At 33.7% G+C, this 9754-nt stretch overlaps 2 protein-coding genes across 2 annotated transcripts; both read right to left on the reverse strand.

Moving 5' to 3' along the window:
* Nucleotides 1-56: 56 nt before the first annotated feature.
* LOC129899884 (organelle RRM domain-containing protein 1, chloroplastic) lies at nucleotides 57-6192 on the reverse strand. The gene is made up of 9 exons (XM_055974886.1): nucleotides 5803-6192; nucleotides 3148-3245; nucleotides 2731-2971; nucleotides 2543-2640; nucleotides 2398-2463; nucleotides 1204-1293; nucleotides 783-851; nucleotides 605-711; nucleotides 57-472 (listed from the first exon to the last, which is right to left on the reverse strand). Exons 1-9 carry the CDS (start codon nucleotides 6150-6152, stop codon nucleotides 380-382), a joined length of 1212 nt encoding a protein of 403 aa, XP_055830861.1. The 5' UTR covers nucleotides 6153-6192; the 3' UTR covers nucleotides 57-379.
* Nucleotides 6193-8034: 1842 nt separating this feature from the next.
* Nucleotides 8035-9136, reverse strand: LOC129886562 (zinc finger A20 and AN1 domain-containing stress-associated protein 4-like). The gene has a single exon (XM_055961293.1). The coding sequence runs from the start codon at nucleotides 8769-8771 to the stop codon at nucleotides 8217-8219; it is 555 nt and encodes a 184-aa protein (XP_055817268.1). The 5' UTR covers nucleotides 8772-9136; the 3' UTR covers nucleotides 8035-8216.
* Between the last annotated feature and the right edge of the window lie 618 nt (nucleotides 9137-9754).

Raw genomic sequence — 9754 nt, forward strand, 5'->3', positions numbered from 1 at the left:
AGACACTTTATGTTTGAGGAATCAACTTTTTGAGCCTTTGAACTGTATTCATATTAGTACTAGAAAAAATGGAAGATAGTGGTAAATCATTTGCAGTTCTACATGTGTGTTTCTCCATTAAGAATTAAATATCATTAGGACAATTTACAAGATTCTGCAATATAGAGTGTCTCACTTCATGACCTTCAAAACTGGCTCAGTCATTTAAGCAGTGAACGATCTCATCTCTCTGATCTTCTATATAACGATTAAACTGGTAAAACTTACCCACATTGGGCGTTTACACTAAACCAATGGAGGCATGACATGTGTTTGAAGATACACAATTATCACTTAACCATGGTTAAAATTGATGTATATTTCATCTAGTCTGTCTTTTCTACAATATTCTAGCTGTTCCCGGTCGACCTCTGCTGTATTTTGGAGGATTTGTCTTAGCAACATCAACTGTTATCATCCAGCCATTGATAATCTGTGTACATAAAATCAACAAACTTGTCATTTTTTTTTGAAACTGGTAATTTTCAACAAACTTAAAACTTATCATTTCTGTTAAGCACAAATGATTTTTTGAAAGTAAATAAGCACATTGTTCCAAAATTACCTTGCCATTCATCTCTTTGAGAGCAGCACTTGCTGCCTCCAGTGTTGTGTACTCGACAAATGCATAACCTTTCGATCTCTTAGAAATTTTGTCCATGATGATTTTAACTGTTAGGATAAAGAGAGATTTATGAGCAAATTATTTTCTTACCAACTATATTATGAAGAAGCATAACCACCTTCAACAAGTTCACCATAGCCTTCAAATGCTGCACGTAACGTTTTCTCAGATGTATAGAATGACAAACCTGTCCATAAAAAGTGCATTGCAAATAGTTAGGTCATGAAAAAGCAACTCTGAAGCAATGTAATCTCTTGAGCCAAATGGAAGAGGAGTAATTTATTATTCCCTCCGTTTTAATTTGTTTGTCCTGTTTTGACTTGGTACAAAGTTTAAAAAAGTAAAGAAAACGTTAGAATCTTGTGGTTTTAAATTAAAAATAAGCAGATCTTGTGGTCTAAAAAGTTGTCAAAAAAAGGAAAGATGCACTCTTTTTTAAATGAACTAAAAAAAAGTAAGACAAACAAATTAAATTAGAGGGAGTATCATGCAATAAATAAACACCACTTTTTGGAGGTGAATTTAAACTTGCAACTTACCAGTCACAAAAAGCTTCTTGGTTCTAACATCTGCTTCCCCATTTGATGCTGCAGATTCCTGAGAATCTTCACTCAGCTTCAAATTCCCACCTGAGATAAACCATGACTATTTTCATACTTTCCCAAAATGAAGATACAGCATGTAATTAGTTAATTACCAAAATTTTAGGACAGAACAGCAGAAGATAATACTACTTTCTTTTGTTTTCTTTGTGAGAGAAGATAACACCATTGTCCATTTCAAATTGTTTGTCTTACTTACCTTTTTACTTTGTTTCTAAAAGAATGTCTCTTTACTTTTTTTGGTAACTCTTTTATTCTAACTTGGCATGTTTAAGATCACAAGATTAATAAGTATTTAAGTACTATCTATAGTTTAAGACCACAAGTTCAAAAGTCTTTAACTTTCTTAAACTCAATATAGAGTCAAAACCAGACAAACAAATTGAAACGGAGGGATACTCTCTGTTTCAAATTGCTTATACAAATACAAATAGCCATAGAATTAATCTCTTCACTGATAGAAAGTTGCTAGAGTTATTTGATACATAAGGATATAGAACAGAGGAATTTCTAACACAAGGCCAAGTAGAGCTTCCTAGGGGAAAAACAAAATTTCATCTATAAGAAACTTAAATCAAACGGAACTTTTAATACTCCCTCAGTTTTAAAAAGAATGACCTCCTTTCCTTTTTAGTCTGTTTCAAAAAGAATGACCCGTTTCTTTTTTTGGTAACACCTTTCCACATGGCATGTTTCAGGCCACAAGATTAAAGGGCATTTTTGTATATTTGACATAAATTTAATTTAGGACCACAAGATTGAAAAGTCTTCTTTATTTTCTTAAACTCCATGCCAAGTCAAGCCAGGTCATTCTTCTTGAAACGGAGGGAGTACCTCGTTTTACCAATTGATATTCAAGAGCAGAGACCTCTCTCACTCAAAAGAACATGCACAGGAAAATTTGAAAGAAAACAATTCTTTAAGTTGAATTAATCCTGATATACTCTATCCTTTTTTGTTCAAATGACTTCCTGATATAATACATTACTATGTCAAAATAGAGAAATGTCAATAATTTTATGACATTTCACGGTCATGCCTTTCATTTTGCTATTTATTATTCTAGGCTACCCAATCTTCAACATCAGAGATGTAACATTCAACAGGTTAAAGTCGGATATAATATCAAACCTCCATAGTCTTTATTGTCCGAGTCAAAATTTTCATCTGGCTGAATAGATAGAACACCAGGCACTCCTGCGAGACATTTACTGGCACTGTTAAAACATTTATTATGTATTACAGGTAAGATTACTAGTTGACATGATATCCTCACCAGTTAATTCTTGAGTGCACACCTCATCTAATTCACAACAAAATCCATAATTGGATTGCCAGGACACATGATATAAGCACATCTGTGCATCCTTTTCACTATCAAGAAACCAATCATTCCTTTAGCAAACTGTAAATGATGAAGTGGAAATAACAATATATTAACACTCTAAAAAGAAAAAAACTTACTTCCCAAGAACTTTGGTTAGAACTTGAACGTAATAGTCAACCACTGGGCCTTTTCTTATGACTCCAACAGATGGCCTAGCCATACGAACAAGCCAGTGTTTCGAAGTCCCAGACGGAAATAATGAAGAGCCTTCCATGTATGAAGTTGATAGGAAACTTAACTGACCATTTGTGTAGCTATAGTCTTTCACCATCGACTCAAAATCAGGGTCAGGTATAACTGATAGTACCCCAGGCATACCTAGTTTCCAAAAATGTACAAAAATGAAGAAGGAAAAGTTTCAGGCAAACATCCAAAACATATAGTAGTATTTTACAATTTGTATGTACTGGGCTGAATTATGGGACAATAACAATGCCTTCAATCTTGACTGATATATAGCAGAGGTCGTGCAAGAAAGCAAACAAGAAATTTACCAGCAATCTCATCAGCTACCACATCATCAATGTCGCAGCAAAACCCATATGGCAGATTGGAAGAAGCATTATATATACACATTTGAGCATCCTCCTCACTGTTTCATGAAGAACAGATAGTTGCTAAAAATCAGCACCAACTCACAATGAAACATGACGGACAGTAAAGCCTATGCTCTTCTGAAGTTATTTCTATATGATGAAATATCACAATTGGACTCGAGAAACATACATGAGAGACAAGGATGAGAAGAATTATTACTCACAGCTTGAATCCAGAATTAAATGCATGATCATATGCTAGTGGGACTCGTAACCAACTTTAGTTGAGTTGGCATTTCAGTTTCAAAAAAAAAAAAAGTTGGCAAACATGGAAGACATTGAGAAATAAAAATGAAGCCAATTAAGACAGTCGATCAAATGGAAGTTAGGCTTGGTGCCCAATCCATCCAAAAGAGAAGTAGTTTCAAGTATCTTGGGTCTATCATGCAAGGCAGCGGAGAGATTGACGATGATGTCACACATCGTATTGGGGCAGGGTGGATGAAATAAAGGCTCGCTTCCGGAGTGCTATGCGACAAAAAGGTGCCACCACAACTTAGGGGCAAGTTCTACAAAGTAGTGGTTAGACCGGCTATGTTGTATGGGGCAGAGTGTTGGCCAGTTAAGATCTCTCACATTCAAAAGATGAAAGTTGCCGAGCTGAGAATGTTACACCAAGAGCGACACGATTAGAAATGAGGCTATTTGGGACAAGGTGGGAGTGGCCTCGGTGGAAGACAAGATGCGGAAAATGCGACTGAGATGGTTTGGGCATGTGAAGAGGAGAGACACAGATGCCCCAGTGAGGAGGTGTGAGAGGTTGGTCATGGACGGTTACAGAAGAGGTAGGGGTAGGCCGAAGAAGTATTGGGGAGAGGTGATTAGACAGGACATGACGCAGTTACAGCTTACCGAGGACATAACCTTAGATAGGAGGGTGTGGAGGACCCACATTAGGGTAGAAGGCTAGTACATAGTCTCGTTATTCTTCCCTATTCGTAGGCGCATTAGCACATTACAATTTCTTGTACTCTCATTTCTGGTATTTCTGTTATTATTTATTACTTTCTGTACTTTGATTACTCTATTTTATCTGCGACGCTTTCATTATTTATTTTCCTATAACGCTTTGAATTTCTTAACATTATATGACCCCTTTTTATGCTTTTTTTTGAGCCGAGGGTCTCTCGGAAACAGTCGTCCTACCTTGGTAGGAGTAAGGTCTGCGTACACTCTACCCTCCCCAGATCCCACGTTGTGGGATTTTACTGGGTTGTTGTTGTTGTTGTTGATCAAATGGAAGACATATTCAACAAGAGCTTCAATGGTATAAGTGAGACTTACCAAAGCGAAATGTGAGTTCTATAGAGCAATTATAAGACCAATAATATTATATGAGAGTAATGTTGCGCTACTAAAATCCTACAAATCCACAAGATGAGTGCCACAAAGATTTGGTTGATAAGATGGATGTGCGGTCATAAAAGATTAGTAAAGGTTCTCTTTAGGCGATTCCAATGATAGCCTATTTGGCCAAGTTTCTAAAATATGTTTATTTTGAAAGTGTTTTTTGTCATAAGAACTTTTGAAGAAACACTTTTGAAGAGTAGCATTTTGTGTCCGTCCAATCAATTTGTAAAGCACTTTTGTCAATATTTTGAAGTAATTTGTGCTTGACAAAGGTTCCAAAAGTATTTCTAGGAAAAAACTGTTTTTTAGCTTCTACAAAACAACTTTTGTTATTATTCTAAAACACTTATTTTTTTCATAAAAGCTTGATCAAACGCCTCAAATTTCCAAAATAATCACTTTAGGCTTCCTAGAAGCTTGGACAAACAGGCTATAAGTTGAGAACATGTTTTAGTTATATTAGTATGTTTACTATAGGTCTTATACTTTCAAGGAGACTATAGACTATAGTCATGCCACATTGTATACTGGTAGAAAATATAGAGAACTTATAGTACTTTTTGCTTCTATTTATTTTTGTATAATACGGTGTGGGATTGAGGCGGCATCGTTGTTGTTTCTGCTTGGAATGATTACGAGACCAAATAAAAGTTAGTCCTTGGGGAGAGCATCTAAAAGCAAACTCCCAAAGTGAGATAACTTCTAACAGAATTCTTGACTATTTAGAGTAAACAAATAAATGCAGCATAATATACCAAAGCCCCTCAGACATTCTCCCATTACATCATATAAATATAACCAGTCATTTTAGTTGGCTAATAATTGCATACTTCAAGCACCCAAGGGTGTGGGCGTGTGGCCACTGGTCAATGAAGTGGGGTTGAAAATCATAAGGTCTCAAGTTCGAATCCCAGCAGAGACAACAAAACATATGTCCTAACCTCGGTTGTCAGAGTTACCTAGTACGTGCAGGTATCCCTCCCATCAAGGTATGCGAAAACTGGCCAGACACCACAATTGAATATGACAACAGTTGCCTCAAAATATCCAAAATAAAGAAATAGTTACACAAAATTTCCAAATTTTATCAGCACATATTCTGCCAATCATATAAGCACTAACCAAAAACACTCACAGAAACTTATTAAAATGCATAAAAATTTGATTTTTCTTTCAAGTTATGGAAACATACCCATTACCCACCTGCCTAATACTCTTTCAAGGGTCTCAACATAGTAATCAATGACCTCAGTTTTGGAACTGACCCCATTGGGAGGGGTTTCCATGAGAACCATCCAGTGGCGTTGAGTTGTTGTAGAATTGGGAAAAGATGGGGAAATGTGTGTAATAGATGATGAAGAAGAAGCTGTTATTGAAGTTGCTCTGTTTCTTGAAATCCCACAAGTACAACAGAATTTGAAAGAGTAGAGGTTTTTGGATGATTTATTATGCAAATTTGGGGTGAATTTGAAATGGGTTTTTAGGGTTTTAGCTGAAAATGTAGGGATTATGGAGAGAGAAGAAGAAGATGAGTGAGGGAGAGTCACTTCCATGGCTCTCACACCCTTTGAAGCTCACACACTGCTTTGCTCTATCAAGAAATGATAAAATGAGGATATTTTAATGGGGAAGATTAAAGTTTTCCCACCATTACATATTTACTAAAAATATTTTTTCCTTTTTATATAGAGCAAATTAAGTTAAACACCTCTATGATTTCACACTTTTTTTTAAAATAAAAATAAATTGCGGGTACGAAATTGGGGTTTATAAGGTGGGAATCGAATTCTTATCAATAATGTGAAAGTTTAGGCAATTAAATCAATTGAGATACTAGGATTAGTGTTTTAAAAGGCAATTTTGGGACTCCTCTCGGGGAGGCCACTAACAAAATGTTTTGAGGTCGTGTGGGACTTAGTTCTACGAGGTTTACGCCTTAAGTGTCCGAGTGTATGCCCTAAATACGTCTAGCATCCAATAATTATGTTATTGTTTAACGTCTTAGAGTTATCATATCTTATTAGTTTTCTATTTGAAAATAATTTTATTTATATTCATAAAGAAGTGATATTCTTAATTATAATACTGATAAACCTTATTGATTAGTATTTTTTTTAGTGAGGTAAATTGTATAATATGATAGTAATATATTTTAAAAGATTGTGATTCTTTTTTGTTTGAAAGTTAAGATGTTAGAGTTAATTTATATCTCATAATAACCTTTATATCCTTGCATTATTTATAATTGTAAAATCATGGTAGAAGTTATGCTCTCTATGTGTTTCTTTAATCATATTTTTAATTTTAATAAACTATTAATAAAAAAAATTGCTATTATAGGAGTACTATTTTTATTACATTATAAATCAAAAATTTAAAGATTCATAGGGCTTACGTCTCATGACTCGGGGTTTATGCCTCGCTTCATGCTAAGTAAAATATCTTGTCTTACCTTGCCTCGCTTCGCCTCATGCCTCGTCTTTCAAAACATTGACTAAGATTTTTCCACTCAATTTTGAAATACATCTTATATATTTCTAAATCAAATATTTAGGCTTTATTTATTTTACTAAGATTAATATATTTGAATATGAATACATATTTAAACATTAAGATTAATATTCTGAATAACACATCAGAATATTAAAATGTTTGCATTAAGATAATTTGTTTTTTCAATATTTACATATACAAAGTTTGTTTTTAAATAAATTTGTATACTAGTCGATGATGGTTGTGGTTGCTAACTTGAGATATGATATACATCTTACTAGGCACCTATAGACACTAATACTATTTGGGTGTGCTGGTTTAAATGATGCACACCTCCAAGGTGAGGTAACTGGGTTTGAATCCCATTTAGTAATTTTCTTGTTTGTTTGTTTTTTTCATTTTTATATTTGAAGCTTAAAAATATTGAATAAAATAAGGAAATAGCTAGTTTCAAACTTGCAATGGTGCAAAGTTCAAACAAGCTTTTAACAAACACAAAAGTAAAATCATGGAGTTGTTTATATACATGAACATCACTCCACAAAGGAAACTTTATCTAATGGAATCATTTAATTCAAATTTATATGTTAGTACATTAGTTTTATGAATCGACATTGAATGACATGCTTTAACTAATGTGTATTAGCCGTTGATGATGCACCCATCTGTTTTCAAATCTTAAATTCGCCTCTAGTAGTAAGTAATGTGATAGATAATTGTAATAATAATTAATAGCAGTGGTTGGCGATATATGGTTGTTGGTTATATGATTGTAAAAGTATGGCTAGAAAATGATGATAGGTTATTATGTGGAATGACAATGGTAATTATGTTAGAGGATGATGATTGTCTTGAGTCTTGACCATGTAGCAAATAATTAACGAGTAACGAAGAATTAATAAAATTAGAGAAATAAAATGTCCTACCATTAACCATACAATATTAAAAGAAAACAATAAAATATATCCTAACTTACATTATTAATTAATGAAACAACTACTTTCACAGAATGTGCAATAGGAAAATATATAATCAAAGTCCATCCACCAACTAGTGGTTAGCAACAATCTTGGCCGTTTGATCAACCAATTAATGGTTCAAATTAATTCTCCTTAATTAATTAGTCAAATTTTGTGAAGCTTTTCAGCCTTAACCAATGGATTAGCCATAGCAATTGCCACCCTTCCCATTGACTTATAGTCAAAGGTACAACCATGCTGCTCAGGGTACCTATGTGAACCACAAAATGTGACCCCACACCTACATTTGAAACCGGTTAAACCAACCCGTTTCCGACACGTGGTACAACGATTCGACTGCACCTGAGGGGCTTGATCGGCCACAGTATTCAATTGCGCCCAAGGAACCTCAGCTACAGTATCTGACTGCACCTGAGGAACCCTAGTTGCAATCTTGATCTCTCGTGATTGTGAGACTTCAAGAATTGGCAACGATTTTGTACATGGCATGTACGTAGACATTGATTCTGATTGTTGTTGTTGTTGGGGACGAGTCTTTTCCATAGCTAGTTGCGCGGTTCGCGATTGTTGTTCTTTCATGCAATGATCCTTATAGCATTTGGAACAAAGGTTCAAAGTTGTGGTGCTACCAAAGAACCCACAATTATTAGCACATAACCTATGCCCTCCTGCTTCTTGCATCCTTTGTTCCTCCGCCATTTTTTTTTTCTTTCAAACAAACTTCGACTTTTCAAAAGAACACAACAAATTTATATATATATATATATATGAGCGATCAATTTATTCAAATCAATCGCTCAATTTCCAAAAACAAGATTTCTCTACGTACCTTATACCCGTAAACAACAATATAATTGAACAAAAAAGTGCTTATAAATAAATCAAGAAACCAAATCAAAAATATGAACCAAACGTTAAAAGATGTCAAAGTTGAAAATGTGTGTACATGAGTAAGCAAAGCAAAGAGAGAGGAGAAAATTATGGCTCTGGAAAAAGAAAATTGATGGTAAGAAATAATGGAATTTAGAGGACTTTTTTGGTTGGTGGGGTTGGAAATTAAATGATAAAAAAAAAAGTGTATATAAATATAAATTATATAAAGGGAACTTTGGGTTCCTTGGAGTTGCCGTTTTAGAAAGATTTTTTGGTGATGCCAAAAGTTTTGAGAAAGGGTCCATAAATAATCATTGGTTGTTTGTTCATTTTCATCGAATCAAATAATTTAATTTTAAATTAAAAAAATAAATAAAAATCAAAATTCAAAATTTAAATTTTAAAATTTTATGATTGAACTCATATTATAGATTCATATCTCCTATTTATTTTAAATTTTAGTGAATTTTAATTCATGGATTTATACACTACACGGGAAAAAGCTACATCAGCTTCTAGATCAATGATTAGCTTTAAAATTAACTTATTTTGAAGTTTTTTTGGGGGTTGTTAAAAGTGTCTTTTGAAGAATACTTTTGGAGGACAACCACTTATATTCGGCTAATCAAATTTAAAAACATTTTTATTAATATTAAAGCAATAAACTTTCAAAAGTGCTTCTTAAGAAAAACTACTTTTTCGAGCTTTTAAAAAGTATTTTATGTTAGTACTACTCAAAAACACTTAATTATTTTGCCTAAAAATTGAGCTATAAAATAAGCATTTAAATTTTTAAATAATAAAAAACA

Source organism: Solanum dulcamara, chromosome 1 (genome assembly GCF_947179165.1).
Source record: "Solanum dulcamara chromosome 1, daSolDulc1.2, whole genome shotgun sequence".
NCBI lineage: Eukaryota > Viridiplantae > Streptophyta > Magnoliopsida > Solanales > Solanaceae > Solanum > Solanum dulcamara.

Excerpts from the sequence above, each read along its gene's own strand:
- LOC129899884 (XM_055974886.1), bottom strand. The coding sequence starts at position 6,152 with ATGGAAGTGACTCTCCCTCACTCATCTTCTTCTTCTCTCTCCATAATC. Across the intron at positions 3,246-5,802 it reads CTTGAAAGAGTATTAGGCAG|TGAGGAGGATGCTCAAATGT; the intron begins GTGGGTAATGGG and ends TTCATGAAACAG. Across the intron at positions 712-782 it reads CTATGGTGAACTTGTTGAAG|TTAAAATCATCATGGACAAA; the intron begins GTGGTTATGCTT and ends TTATCCTAACAG.
- LOC129886562 (XM_055961293.1), bottom strand. The coding sequence starts at position 8,771 with ATGGCGGAGGAACAAAGGATGCAAGAAGCAGGAGGGCATAGGTTATGT.